General features: G+C 36.6%; 4 protein-coding genes across 5 annotated transcripts; 2 read left to right on the top strand and 2 right to left on the bottom strand.

The window, feature by feature from the left end:
* Nucleotides 1-1,448: 1,448 nt before the first annotated feature.
* On the top strand, nt 1,449-3,460 carry NFD3 (Ribosomal L18p/L5e family protein). The gene is made up of 2 exons (XM_012998796.2): nt 1,449-1,673; nt 2,543-3,460. Exons 1-2 carry the CDS (start codon nt 1,538-1,540, stop codon nt 3,235-3,237), a joined length of 831 nt encoding a protein of 276 aa, XP_012854250.2. The 5' UTR covers nt 1,449-1,537; the 3' UTR covers nt 3,238-3,460.
* Nucleotides 3,461-3,857: 397 nt separating this feature from the next.
* On the bottom strand, nt 3,858-7,033 carry LOC105973755 (growth-regulating factor 3). 2 transcript variants are annotated; one of them, XM_012998795.2, is made up of 5 exons: nt 6,943-7,033; nt 6,313-6,644; nt 5,110-5,536; nt 4,528-4,928; nt 3,858-4,126 (listed from the first exon to the last, which is right to left on the bottom strand). In XM_012998795.2, the coding sequence occupies exons 2-5, from the start codon at nt 6,545-6,547 to the stop codon at nt 4,119-4,121; spliced, it is 1,071 nt and encodes a 356-aa protein (XP_012854249.2). In that variant the 5' UTR covers nt 6,548-6,644; nt 6,943-7,033; the 3' UTR covers nt 3,858-4,118. The 2 variants fall into 2 exon arrangements, with proteins under 2 accessions (XP_012854249.2, XP_088673133.1); XM_088817007.1 differs by having other exon boundaries at nt 6,313-7,003.
* A 2,280-nt stretch (nt 7,034-9,313) lies between these two features.
* LOC105973828 (MOB kinase activator-like 1A) lies at nt 9,314-12,045 on the top strand. The gene is made up of 7 exons (XM_088816981.1): nt 9,314-9,431; nt 9,863-9,911; nt 10,372-10,480; nt 10,948-11,041; nt 11,169-11,302; nt 11,424-11,587; nt 11,771-12,045. Exons 1-7 carry the CDS (start codon nt 9,409-9,411, stop codon nt 11,840-11,842), a joined length of 645 nt encoding a protein of 214 aa, XP_088673107.1. The 5' UTR covers nt 9,314-9,408; the 3' UTR covers nt 11,843-12,045.
* A 135-nt stretch (nt 12,046-12,180) lies between these two features.
* LOC105973598 (cell division cycle 20.1, cofactor of APC complex) lies at nt 12,181-14,815 on the bottom strand. Its single transcript, XM_012998632.2, has 5 exons — nt 14,658-14,815; nt 13,970-14,239; nt 13,598-13,867; nt 12,716-13,309; nt 12,181-12,605 (listed from the first exon to the last, which is right to left on the bottom strand). Exons 1-5 carry the CDS (start codon nt 14,682-14,684, stop codon nt 12,465-12,467), a joined length of 1,302 nt encoding a protein of 433 aa, XP_012854086.2. The 5' UTR covers nt 14,685-14,815; the 3' UTR covers nt 12,181-12,464.
* Between the last annotated feature and the right edge of the window lie 334 nt (nt 14,816-15,149).

The following is a 15,149-nucleotide window of genomic DNA, read 5'->3' on the forward strand; positions in this document are numbered from 1 at the left end:
AGTCATATTCTTTTTTTATATTGCAGTTTTTTACATTTTTAACTTAAAAAATCCGATTATATTGTGTGGTACAATCCAATCAACATCCACAAAAAAAATCACAATTCAATCTTGGTATTCTAAGTCAACTTGAAACGATAAGATAAAACATATTCGAATATGACTACAGCCATATTCAACAATAGTCATATTCGAATATGACTATAGTCATGTTATAGTCATGTTACTGCTGTTCTATTTGGAAAAAAAAAAAAGACGACAACGAAGATTGTCTATTATTTACGAAAACAATCCAATCAACATCCACACAAAAAATCATAATTTGAATCTTGTTATTACAAATCAACATGAAACAATAATATGGAACATATTCGAATATGACTACAGTCATATTCAACAATAGTCATATTCAAATATAACTATAGTCATATTACTACCGTTGTTCAAATCTAAAACTGTAATACATATCTGAAAAAGAAAAAAAAAATTCAAAAAATACAGAAATAAAACACATGCACAAAACAACTTTCACACACACACATATATAGAACACACATTCACACACATACATATATTTCACACACACATATACAAAATACACACACGCATATACATAACACACACATATACAGAACACACACACACACACACACACACGCACACACACACATATACAGAACACACACACACACACACACACACACACACACACACACACACACACACACACACACACACACACACACACACACACACACACATATATACAGAACACACACACACACACACATACAATATTTCACACACACATATACAGAACACACACACGCATATACAAAACACACACACACACACACATACATTTCACACATATACACACAGACCCACATACAAAGTCGCAAGAGATCCAAAAATCTAAAAATCACAAGAGACATATCTCAAGAAAAAAAAAACATAACAGAGAAAGAGAGAGACAATATTTCACACACACACACAGACCTACATATCCATACAACATGAGTTTTTTGGGAGGTTTGACGGCGGAACCCTAGGCGGCGGCTGTGATCGGCGGTTAGGTAAGTGGATAATGGCGGTGGTGTGAAACGGAGAAGGAGGGCGGCGACGCCGGTGTAAATCTCGAAGGAGAACGGCGGCACCGGTGTAAATCTCGATGGATAGCGCCGGCGGTAATACAGATCTGCAAAGAAAAATAAAAAAAAAATAAAAAAAAAAAAGAAAGAGAGAGAGAGTGAACGTGAGAGAAAGAGTGTGAACGTGTGAGGAATAAAATTAAAACCCTAACACATAGGGGCATTTTAGTCTTATCATATCTGATAAGGGGGTCTCACTAATTTAGATTAGAATTTGGGTTATGGGAAAAATCTTTAAAGTCAATTGGGTTTAATTCAAAATATTTTTCAAATGAGGGGGGTATTGCATATTTCCCCAAATAATAAACCCTAAAAACCTTCAACCATAAATCAATCTCTCTCTCACTCGCTCTGGTTCAAACCAAATCTCTGAAACCCAGAAAACGATGTTCCGAAGATCTCTTCTCGAATCAACTATACGGGTCGGGTCTTACAAGCTAGCTCCCCGGGTACATGGATCTGGATCCTCTCGCCCTTTCGATGCGTTTTCCCAATTCCCCCAAAACGCTCGAGCTTTTTCCGGTTGGTTTGTATCTCTTTTTTTTTTTCCTGTTCTGAGTAAAAATTCTTCTGTTGTTTGTTCATCTGTTACTCTTCTCTTCTGAGAAATGTTGTTTTCTAATTTATATATACTGCGATTTGCGACTCTTTTCAGTACATTGTTTTTTGTTGGTGAATTTATATACTAAATTGCAAAAGCAAATTTAGTGAAGCGCAAGTAATTGTAATTCGTTTTGGGGTTGTGATTGATTGAAGAGCAAAGTTTATTGAAGATGCAAAGTGAAATGTAGATTTTGAACAATAAATCAAGTAATTTGCAAAAAATGGTTTTATTGGCACAATCTGGGATGGTTCCCCTTACGATTGGGCGTCTCCTTTTTCTGCACATGGTTTGTTTAGATCGGCGTCGTTTGATTACTTGTGCCGGTGGAAAAGAAAAAAAAAGAACCAAGTAGGTGATATTGTAGTGGTGGGGCTTTGTGTTTTGTATAAATAGTTTGGTTTAAAATTCATCACCTTTAACTTGCCTCCCTTGTTCTCAGTCGATTCGGAAACAATTAATTCCCTGCTTTATTCTAATTCTGAGTCTTTAGAAGCGTAATTCTTGGATGAAACTCGTTTTGTAACAATATGTGCAATCTTATGTATGATAGCTATGGTTTACCAGCTTTTCCATGCAATGATATTTCTGAACCCAACCATACGAGTAACTAACATCCAACTGTAGCCTTTGTCGTTTTCCAAATGAGCATGATAATGTATGATCGAATTATTAATCAAGAAGTTGGGGGAGTTGTACCATCCTGGATAACATGCAATTTGTATCATATAGCTGCCCTTCTTCAAAAAGGCTAAATACTCATTGTGCTTTTGCCGTACATGTGACACAGGGTTGACTAAGAATTCCCATTTTGAATCTTCGATTTTGGGAAATCTGTGTGTGAAGTTAGGTTTGGTAAGAGTGGCGGAGAATGCCTCTTTGCCGTATGCTCTGAACTTGAGGAGTTCCATACATTCTGGAACAAAAGCCGAGTTCGAAGCAGGAAGTAACTCGTCTATAGACGTTGTTCAGGAATTACTCCAAGACGGTATAAATGATGGACCTCGATCATATCAGCCTCAAGTCAGGGGGTTCACTCCTAGATTTAGAGACTATGGCCAGGGATATTCACAGGATAGGAGAAATGGAAACTTTGGTAATTACGAAGCAGTGGAGTCGAATGCTGATATAGTCCACATAAAGCTGATGCGTAATAATGCGTTTGTCACTGTTACGGATTCGAAAGGGAACAAGAAAATCGGGGTTTCTGCTGGGAAATTAGCTGGGAAAGCAGGTAAGCTTAGCCGGTATGCTGGGGAAGCAGCTGCGGAAGATATTGGGCGTAAAGTGAGGCAAATGAAGACGAAGTCTGTTGTTGTGAAGGTGAACGGGTTTACGTTTTTCAGGAGAAAGAAGGAAGCGATTCTCAGCTTTAAAGATGGGTACACTAACTCACGAGGAGATACAAATCCTGTTGTGTATGTGGAGGACACTACTAGGAAACCGCATAACGGATGCCGTCGACCGAAGAAGCGCCGTATTTGATCTGTTGGTTTTGCCAGGTGGCGAAGATTTCCTGTTTTGCGTTTCTTGGAAATGAGGGGATTGAGGCTGATTGTCCGAGGTTTGATTGAAGAACCTGTACTAGTTTGTTACGATCGAATAAATTTTGTGAAGGGTTTTCTTTAACCTTAGGCAAGTGTTGTAGTGAATCTGACTTTTGTGGATGAAAAAGAAAAAGTGTTTAATTCATTGAATTTTATGTGAATCTGTCTGTTAATTGTGGTTTATTTGAAACTGTTTTTTTCCCTACACTTGGATGTATTCCCCATAGCCAGTCGAATTCTGAAATTGCTCGTCTACCGATTGATGAAGCTTGAACTAGACTATGTACAAGAAAAGCAGGAAAAAATTGACAAATTCAAACTCGAGTTTTCTGATTTCTTCGTAATTGCATATGCTATATTACAGTGTAAGTTGTGCCGATTATGATTAGGTTTCGTTGACCATCGTTACCGTCACACACAACACACATTCGTGTGTACGTAAGTGATCAAAACTAACAATACACGATACACGTAATATTAGACCACATATTCGTAGTAGAGATCAAAGCTGAATATTCACAAACTCCATCATTTTATTACAGACGACAGCTTTGAACAAAAGAGAGACAGAGACTTTTATTATTAATGCATATGTTTTTCATTACATACCCGAGTTCAACGTAGGAGAATGCTAAATGCCAATGACAGCAAAATTCAAAAAAAAAAAAAAAAAAAGAAAAAAAAAACAAACAAATTAAGTCATCAACTATTAGGTGTACATTAATTTCATACAAACGACACAAGTCCTCGAAATACGACATCAATCAGAGCAAGCGCAGCGATATATGGATCGGTTTTTATTGATCCAATCATCTTCCATCAAGCATCTGCTTATCAACAAATAAGAAGCATTAATTAATGTCAAGTGATTTTTGCAAAAGCTGCTATAAAAGTAGAAGTTGATGCCTGTGAGTAAAGCTCGAGAATTGCTTATTTGTTCAAACCTGAGGTGTTTGCAAACATCCTAAAAAAATCTAATTTTCCTTTTCAGCTTATTTTTGTGTTAAACGTTTAAAATTTTCCTGATAAAATAGATTTACGATAAAAACAGGGGATGTGATAAATGTAGTTTCTGTTTTACTAATACCACTACCGTTTCAACTCCAAACGTGATTTTAACCATATTTGAGTCTGGATTTGTTAAACCAACAATACTGATAGAACCTTAGTAATTGCTAAAGTTTACTCATTTTAGAAAATAAAATATTGATAACTATTTCCGACTCACCGTTTGGCGAGTAAGCACTCCTCGTAGAGAAGTCCAAAGAAGCCCTTGGAATCGACATGGAAAGTTGGGTAGACGAGAAGAGAATATTCTTGTGGGACCCATCTTGGTCTTCGAGGGTTGACCAAGATTCCTTTGTTGTGGGCCACTCGCTAAAGAAAGGATGAACCGGATGTTGTTGTTGTTGCTCTTGCTGCCTCTGCGAAATGGACTCGAAAGAGTGAGAGTTATTTTGATGGCCGAACAATAATTGGGAATCTGATTTCTGTTTCAATAACGAGCTCGAAGAGGGCATGAGATGCCAGGTGGCGGCTGTTCCTGCATTAGAGCCCAAACCGAGACTTCCGGAAGCTTCCGGAGAGAAACTACTGTCGTCGGCATCGGGAGTTAGTCCGTGCATGTACCTGTTTATTTCACATTTATTTTAATTTCTTGCTTTTCACAAATAAATATCTACATTTATGCCATCAATCGAGTTCCAAAACGTAAAATTAAACGTGTGCATGTTTTACAATAAAACATGTATTATCATTTGTAATTAGCACCATTAATTATTAATTAAGACAGCTTAATCAAAGAAAGTACCTGAATTCCTTATCATCCATTCCGTACGAGATGGGTTCCATCTGCAGCTTCGCAACACTGCTCCCAAAAGACAACCCTTCCGAACCGACACCGGAATACACGGGAACACTCCGGAAGGTTCCGCCGCCGCCGCGGCCCCCACCGCCTTGGAAGATCCCGCTGCTACCACCACCGCCGCCGCCACCACTAGATAGGTGTGACATCATCGCAGTCGATAGTGACGACTGCGAAGAAGTAGAAGAAGAAGGAGTAGATGAATGTGATTCCACAGGCTTTCTTGAACGGTTTCGACCTCTGTGCATGTGCCGCTCGCAATACTTCGAATCTGGATGCGCGTCTTTCGAGCACCTCCACTTCTTGCCATCTGTCCTTCGGCATCTTCCTGGCTCCGGGTCGAATTTTTTTCCGTAATACGAACAGTAGCCCACTGCATTAATGGATATTTCTTATCAGATGAGTGCTCGAAAGGGAAAAAAAAAAAGAAAAAAAAAAGGTTTTAGTATGACGATCTTCGGATTCAAGACATAAAGCGTCTATAGAATCATCGTATAAGTTACGATTTAGCCACAAAAGCATTTAAGGTGGCGTTTGCAGAAGCTTTTTGAAACTGATTATGAGCTTTTTTTGGATCATAATCACTTTTTTAGAGTTGGCATCACTAGCTTATGCTTCTCTAATCTAAAAGTACTTATGTAACCAACTAAAAAGAGATTTTGACATTTTTAACCCTTATCTTCCTAATTTAAATTCCAATTACAAGGACGATTTAGATATTTCACCTAAATAAGCCAAAAATTAGAGCTTATTTGCAAATTGCAAACACTATGACTTCTCTATTTGGTTACTTATAGTTGATTTTTCACAGTATTTGCAAACACACCCAACTTACAGAAATAACCACTGATCCAAAACTTAACACATAATCACTAACTTCTCCTTATGTAAAAGCTTTTGCAAACATCACCTATGTTTATGTAAGCACTTTCTGTAGGGAATATTCCAACACCTGTATCGATTTAAAACTTCCGAGCACCAATGGAAAACCAACTACCATAGACAGGAATCCCGAAAGAAATCTGTCGTAATTTTCATACAAAAAAAGCTACTTCCTAACACAGCTAGCTAACTCATCCAATACTTAAGCAAATAAGCATGTTAATTTCTGAATTCATACGAGAGCAAAAAACAAAGTGAGATGATTACACGAAGGGTGGTGGAAGAAACGGGCGGAGAGTGCATCAAAGCTCCGGCGAATGGGCATAACAAGGTCCGGCGGTACCGGCAGGCCAGCCACCAGGTACTTATATATCATAGCTTGGTGCTCCAGCTCCTGCCACTGCACCGCTGTGAACGGTGGCTTATAACCACCGTACCCCATCTCCCCTCCGCCCCCCATCCCCACCCCCACCGCCACCGATGTTGAAGCCGTCCCACTCATCTTTTTTTTTCTTTTTCGGCACCCTTAAATCCACACCCAAATTAATTCAGTATATATATATAAATATATATAGTATTCCTTTTACTTCCCAAGCAATCTGCATCCACAATCAACATGATTAGATTCAGCAAACATGTAAACAAAATAAATAAATACACACATGCAAATAAATTACTTAAAGACTGAATTTTTATTCTTAAAGAGGCAAGATTTTAGCAGCTCCTACAGAAGGGCAAAATGGGAACAAAATAAAAAACACAGAAAAAAAATGGCAGGTTGTACTTATATACATGTATATGATAAAATAAAAAAAGATGGCCACACAAATTCAAGAAGATGAATGAACACACAGTAGAAGTGTGTGTGTAAGAGAAAAGATGGAATCTTTATCTCACCTACAGGGAAACAGATCTAGGGTTTGGTCCAAACATGAAAGATACACCTCACAGAAAAATAAAAATGGGATCTTTTTATTTATTTATTAAGAAGTAAAACACTGAAACTAATAAGTAGAAGCAGCAAAGATGGTTGGAGAGACTTACAACAAGTACACAACAGAAGTAGAAGGTGCTATGGGGGGGGCATTTTCTTGGCAAAAGGCAAAACCTTGGGGGTGTAAATGAAAGGATATTTAAAGATTATTACTGGTTTTTTTGTGTGCTCAGATTAGAGGGGACATGGTTGCGGTGAGGAGGCAACATGGGATTGGGTGGGGTTGGGTGACTGTGGCCTCTTCTTGGGTGTAAATAATTTCTGGGCTTTTGGGGGTGGGGGGTGGGGGTGGGGGGTGGGGTGTGGGGGGGGGGGGGGTGGTCCAATGATGTTACACCTCTTGTAATAGAATGATGACCACAGTATGCAACATTTGTCCTTTGAGTGATTTTTTTATTTTTATTTTCTTGAGATTCCAAGTTGGAAACAAAGATCCAAAACCAACATACTTTGCATCAAGACAATTTGATCAAACTTGATTTTTAACAAAGATGAATTTCAAAGATAGAACAAGTTGTTGTTTTTGTTGTTTTTGATTAGTGGGAATGGTTGGACTCCATGCATTAAATTCCATTATGGCATTTAGCATATGGGCAAAATGTTTTGTGACTTCTATAAGTTTGTATTTTGAGTACTTGTATGCGGAAGCACAGCCGTTCCTGAAAATTTTGAGTGCTGGGAAAAGAATTTTCCGGCATTAGCACTCCGACACTCAAGTAAGTCAGGGCAGAAGAAATAAATATAGATTAAGAATAAAGAAAGACAATGTATAAATTAATATACGTGTCTTAACCTTCTTCTGTACCTCAAGGTTGTGTTTATACTTGCTTTAAGAGTGCGGCATATGCCCCATTATTCCATCATTACTAGGGGTGCACGTGGCAGTGACTGCAACCTAAACAACTCAATGGGCACTCGGGCGAGCTTACCGCTAACATGTTGGACGGTCCGACGAGCACTCTCACTCGTGTTACAACTTACAAGTGAGTTTTTTCAGTCGATGTCGTGGTACGTACTTTTTTTGCCTATATCTTCGTCTTAAGGTCACTTAAGACTTCCTAAGCTTCTTCGTTTAGCCTCCTATTTGGGCGGGGCCAATTGAATAGATTTTCTACCTTTCTATGTGAATGAAAATTAATTTAGTTCTTCTAACATTTATTTTTGTCTAAAAAAAAAATTAATTAGCATTTGTTGTCACAAGTCATAACCAATTCTTATTAGGGCTTCCATAGTAGGGCCCTTGGCGAGTAAGGGATTACTACATTATATTTCAGGTGTTCTAGAAATTAAGAGTATATTTCACTAGCCTGGGCTTATTATTGGCCCGGCCCAACCGGGCCCAAATCAAGTTGTGTTATTTCATATTTAATTTCAGAAACAATTTAAAATATTCTATATTTATTTCAAAAATTATATTTGTAAGTATAAGTAGTATTTTGTATTTCATAATACAGGTGGAAAAAAAAATATCAATAAAAAAAAAGTTTAGAATAATGAATTAACTCAATATAATAGGGCAAATTACAAGAAATCCCTAAGGTAGTCTAATTACGAAAATAACCATGACGTTTGAGTAATTACGAAAATGCCTCTAAGGTATGTTGTCGTCTTACACAATCCCCTACTGTGTTACTCTTAACATAATCTTTTTGATTTTATGGAATATTCCTCTGAAAATATCAATTTTTTACCCTTTATCACGTGGCACATGTAATGATATTAATTACTTGGGGGTAAATTGTAATATAATCTTTAAAACTAAATGCACATCAAAAAATTATATAAATAATTATTAAATGTATCTTGTAACATTTAAAGTTTTTATTTGTTTTGTAATCTTTTTGCTTACATATTTATAATTTTTTTATTCAATGTAATCGCATCTACGAGGGAATTTTCATAATTATACATCATATAGGGGATTCATAATTTATCCTCTATTTTCTTCAAACAACAGAAGAGTAAGACGGACAAAATACATTTTCCGTGAGTTCAAACGGTCATATGAGGATTTTCGTTACTACGCAGGCACGAAGGAGATTTTCGTAATTAGTAATTACTTCATGGAATTTCTTGTAATTTGCACCAAATATAATATGTATACTAATTTATATACACCGCATCGCCACCGGCCCACCCGGCAACCCCACCAGAAACCTGGCGCTGTTCTGTTATTCATTGGACGCAAAGTCAGTGCTCCACAGCTTTTTTCGACACTTCCACTAATTTTTGTGCCAACTTCTTCCCCACCCCCACCCCCACCCCCACACCCCCACCCCCCATCGTAAACGAATAATCCTCTCTCTGAATCATCACCGCTTTTCCATAATCTCTCTCTCTCTCTCTCTCTCTCTCTCTCTGTATCAGCGATGAGTCTCTTTGGGCTTGGCAGGTAATTTCCTGAAAAAAAAGTACTTTTTCTATATGATTGTAATTTGTTGTCGAATAATTGCTTTACGTCAGATCTATTGTTTTTTTTTTTTTATTCGATTAATTTGTTATATGTTGCCTTTTTTTTTTTTTTTGTCGTCCGTGATCTTCCGCGTGTTCTATGCATTTTGGTGTGATCTGATGGAATTGTTGAAGAATAATTAGTTTTTGATGCAGGACGATGTGGTTAATGAATTTGAATTTAGGAAATGTTATTTGTGCGTCAATTGGTTGAAGGTACATAGTACATAGCAATTTATGTGTGAATTGTGCGCCATGGAATTTGAATTTTGCGTTTTGATTGTATAGGAAATTAGTGTGAAATATCGAGATTTTTTTTTGTTGGATTCGTCAATTGTTTATAATATTTGATTTGCTGTTTTCTTCCAACAGGAATCAAAGAACGTTTCGCCCTAAAAAAAGTGCTCCGTCAGGCAGTAAGGTGGATTTCTTTGCTTAGCTAAACGTATTTTGGATCCCTCTCTCATGATTTGTTGTTAGCGAACTTCCGTTTGATGAACCGTAGTGGCATATTTAGTAATGTAACTTTTAAGGATTACAATATCTGCAGTCTGTGTTTTCTCCTCGTATGGACCGACATCCGTGAAAGCTTTTGATTCTTAAGTTTTCCAAATTTTTTTTTACTTCATGCTGTTGAGGTCGTTTATTGTTGTCTTTCATGTTAACCGTAACTTTAAGGACGTTACACCAAGAGCGAAAACATACTGCAAAAGTTCAGCTAATTAATACTTCGGCCTTTGTCATTCGTTTAGTAGGAATGATACTAATATATTAGCTCTCTGAATGTTCTATAACCAATTTCTGCCTGCAGTATATGTTTGACTTGATTTTAGTAGGGACCGGTTCTGCATAATAGAATCTGATATGATTATATGCTTCAGGGTGCACAGCTTAGAAAGCATATCGATGCTACTTTAGGGAGTGGGAACTTGAGAGAAGCTGTAAGGCTGCCTCCAGGGGAAGATATCAATGAATGGCTTGCTGTCAACAGTACTCTCCCTCTCTCTCTTTCTCTCTCTGTATATACATACATAAACATTTATTTTTTCATATATAGATAAATAAATATACATGTTATCATTTTCCGATTCTGTGCTCTTTGCATTAGGATTTATTAAACTTGGACTTAATAGTCTAAACACTCGATTCACTGATTTTGTGAAGAAAATTAGCAAGCAGACGAAGTAAAGTTATATAGTTCCCCTTGTCCATTTGTTTGAGCCTACTGGCTACTGCTTGTGAATTTCACATTAATAAGAAGGTTTGTATTTTATATATGACATGATGCTGCATGGATCTCTTCATTATATCTTTTCGTATATTCCTCAATGACATGGATAAAAGAATTAGGGATTTATACAATGTATTTTTTTTCCTTCCTTTTATTTCCTCGTCTGATACTATTAGCTTTATTCTGTAGACCAATATTGAAACAACTGTTTGATTTTAATTTCCAGCTGTAGATTTCTTCAACCAGGTGAATCTTCTCTATGGCACCCTCACAGAGTTCTGTACGGCAGAGATCTGCCCTACAATGTCTGCCGGGCCTAAGTATGTCATAGTTATTATAATTTTCTTTATTGTATTTTTAGATTTTCGTTCTTGTTAACCTTATACACCCACAAACCAAGAAATTAAACATTGAAATTTTCCTGACCTGAAGAACAATATGTTGCAGGTATGAGTACAGATGGGCAGATGGCGTACAAATTAAGAAACCTATCGAAGTTTCGGCTCCCAAGTATGTCGAATATTTGATGGACTGGATCGAAACCCAGTTAGATGACGAGTCCTTATTTCCTCAAAAGCTTGGTAATGATGATGTCTAGTTCAATATAACAATGTCTTTTACTTGTATAAGCCTACCCGCCGATCGTCATTTTCTCTCGTAATATTTTGTGTTGCGACATAATACTGACAAGAGTATTTGTAGGTGCACCATTTCCTGCTAATTTCAGGGATGTTGTGAAGACTATATTTAAACGTCTGTTCCGTGTATATGCCCATATATACCACTCCCATTTTCAGAAGATTGTGAGCCTTAAGGAAGAAGCCCATCTAAATACCTGCTTCAAGCACTTTATACTGTTCACATGTGTAAGTTTTCCGATTCTTCCAATTTAAAATGTCGTATTCTTTTCCAAAATAACCCATTTAAATTCTGAATGCTCGTTTCTATGTCGGCACTCGGTTTCTCCTGCATCTAGTTATTAAATCTTGAAAATAGACGGGGATACTGTTCACTGTCCAGTAACTGAAAAAACTGAATCTACTGTGCAGGAATTTACACTGATCGACAAGAAGGAACTTGCTCCACTCCAAGAGCTCATAGAATCCATTGTCCCTTACTAAACATACTTGATGCTATCGAAACTGATCTTATGTAGAGAGATGAAATTAAGTGTTTGCTTAAATTTCCGAGTGACCATTGTTAGTGTAAGTTATGATTCGCAGTTATTGTACCGTGTTACTGTAAATCTGCTAGTGTTCTTGATACTCTGTATGAACCACTTGTTCAAAAGTATGTTAATGCCAAGACAAGTTTGTCTCTGTGATATTATTAGCGTAGGCAAGACTCAAGAGTGATTCGAACATCTTCGTTTACTTATTTGAACATTAATTATGACTTGAATAAAAAAAATTGTATTTATTCGATATTTGGATCTTGTTGATCTTTCACCATTCATCGATTGCAGAAACTTAGAATTTTCATAAGCACACAAAAATTGATCTCTTCAATTACAAAATTAAATAAAAATAAAAAGCCACTCATATCTCCATTCAGATAGTTCTTATGGCAACTGCACCTCATACATATATTACATATATAATTATATATCATCACAAATTCAAACATTTCATTTCCTCATAAAATAAAAAATTCCCCTTTCTAATTAATAAATGGAATTAAAATTTACCCTCCCTATACTATTTACAAGTATGTCCGAATCGATCTACCAAATCGCAAAATGTTTCATCTAATACGAGGTACATTAGAGAAAGGCTCTTGTTTCTTCTCAATCACAGCTTTCCCAATCTGAGTCGTCCCAAAAACACTCCATAATCGCAGTGTTTCGTCACCCGCTACAGACGCAACGTTACACCCATCCGGGCTCTGCAAAAATACAAAAAAAAAACCATTTATATATATATAAAAAAAAATCCACAATGTAATAACCAAACACGAAAAAAAAAATTCTAATTAATTTTTTACTCCAATTATACCTTAGCCATGCTCAGAACTCTAGAAGTGTGACCATGCAGCTCAGCAATTCTAACCATAGAAGGGTACTTCCAAAGAGTGAGCTGATTGTCATTAAATCCATGACCACTCAAAAGCTCCCTTTCATTTGTGTTCCACAACAATGAACAAACCTGCGAGCCAGTATTAACCGAATTCAAACACGCCCCTGTATTTGTGTTCCATAATTTTATACACTGATCTCCGATTCCTCCACCCGATGCAAGAAGATTTCTCTGGAATGGACACCATGAAAGAGCTTTAACTGCTGAAGTGTGTCTATCCAATCGGTGAAGCCATTGATTCGAAGAGTTCGAAGAAGACGAAGAAGAAGCCATTGAAAGAGACCATATATGTAGTAAGTTGTCGTTTCCTCCACTTGCTAATTGCTGGCCTGAGGAACACCATTGCAAGCCACAAACCTCTTGAGTGTGTCCTCTGTATGTGCTGACTATGTGGGCCCGTACTCTGACGTCGTTGTTGAAGATTGTGCTGTCCATTCCTCCACTTGTCAGAATGTGACTGTTCCAATCGAGTGAACTCACCCTTAATCTGTGCCCTCCTTGTAGAGTCCTCAACTGTAAAAATAGAACACATAAGTTTTTTATATGCAATTCAAGAAAGTCGGGTGTAAAACGAGGTACAGAAACAACAGCAGATAATCCATGTGAAGCAACACAGTTAATCCACAATAAAGACGACACTAACTTAAAAATTTAGTCGGGAGCGAAACCAAAGGTCTTGAATCCAAAATTCATTGTAAAAAATATCTATCGAAACGAGATCAGTTATTACCAAATTGAAACCAATAGCTTCAAAGCTAAGCGAAATAAGTATTATCGAAACTGAGATGTAAAGAATTGTACCAGTCGAATAGATGAAGTGTCCCACAGCTGGACATGAGAATTGTTTAGACCAACAGCAAGGTATTTCCCATCTGCTGCCCATTTAACACTCGTAACAGGTCCAATATCATCATCGACCGAAAGAAGTTCGTAAGTAGAACCATCAAAGGCATTCCACAAATAAACAGAGTTTCCTAAAGCAACAGCAATAACATTACTGCTACTCCAATCCAATAGATTCAGATAGAAGTCATCTACAACTTCAGGAGCATCCAAAGTCCTATCTGGAGACTGTCAAATCGAACAACAAAACAATAAATACAAGTTTAGCAAATATCGAGAACAAGACACTATGAATGTGAAAATACGAAACTTATGTATGACTCGACTCGCCTGAGAAATATGTCTTCTCCGTTTCACGGATTTTGTTTGTGGGGGAGGTGAAAACGGATCGTGGGTAGTGTTTGCCGCGGGTGGTGGCTTGTTCTTGAAAGCGAGGATTCTTGTTCTGTTCATGTTTAATATTTCTGCAAGATGCTTTCTGTAAAGATGTTTGGACGGAGAGTATGTTCCTAGGGTTTCTTTTTCGACCTTTCCACCGGTAAGCATGTAATGAGCAAAATCGAAATCCATGGCGGATCTATTCGGTATGAATCTGTCCAACTGCAATTGAAGATTAAAAAAAAAAGACAATCAGTTAAGTTCTTCAGACCCTAATTTATGCAATTGTATGAGCCCTAATTCATAATCACAAACCTGTTTATTACATAACAAACACCAAAATATACAAATCGCTTCATATATTATTTATATATTTCACAAATTCAATCAATTTGAACGGACATATTGAAGTATTGCGAAATTAAAAATGGGAAAAAAAAACATAATCAAGAAAAACAGAGAAATTTCACAAATAGATCACATAATTAAAAAATTCGATGAAGATAAATCAAATTCGGAGAATCCATTGATCAAAGAAACAACAAGAACTTCAAAGAAACTAAAATTACATACAAAAAAAGAAAATCACAATCCAGACAAGTATGAACCGACAGATATGAAGAGAGAAACGAGAAAATACGTTTTCGCAGGAGTTTCTCCGAGGCATATTGAGAAGAAAACTGAGTTAGATCGAGTCAGAACGGAGAAGATAAACGGCGATGGCGATTCCGATGATGGCGATTGAATAAATCAGGGTTAGATTCAAATATCGGAGGGAAAATACAATGGCGGTGTTATGGCTTTTCTTTCCTTGTATTGTGTTTATATATTGAACGCAGTTAGTATGGCGGTTACAAGAAAATAATAAATATATTTTTATCAAAATAGATTACTAACAATTTATATATTTATAAATAATAAATAAATAATTTAAACATCTGCTTATATTTTAGAAATCAGTCATCTTCTTTATTTTATTTTATTTTTAAATAAATTTTTATTTGTTAACAATTTATAAATTATTAAACATCTTACAAAATATACATTAAAGAATGAATGGGAATATTACAATTTTGGTCCTTCAAGTTTGCATTAATTTTACATTTGGTCCTCCATGTTAAAAAAACACACA

The sequence above is a fragment of the Erythranthe guttata genome, chromosome 1 (genome assembly GCF_056151865.1).
Source record: "Erythranthe guttata isolate IM_541 chromosome 1, IM_541, whole genome shotgun sequence".
Taxonomy (NCBI): Eukaryota; Viridiplantae; Streptophyta; class Magnoliopsida; order Lamiales; family Phrymaceae; genus Erythranthe; species Erythranthe guttata.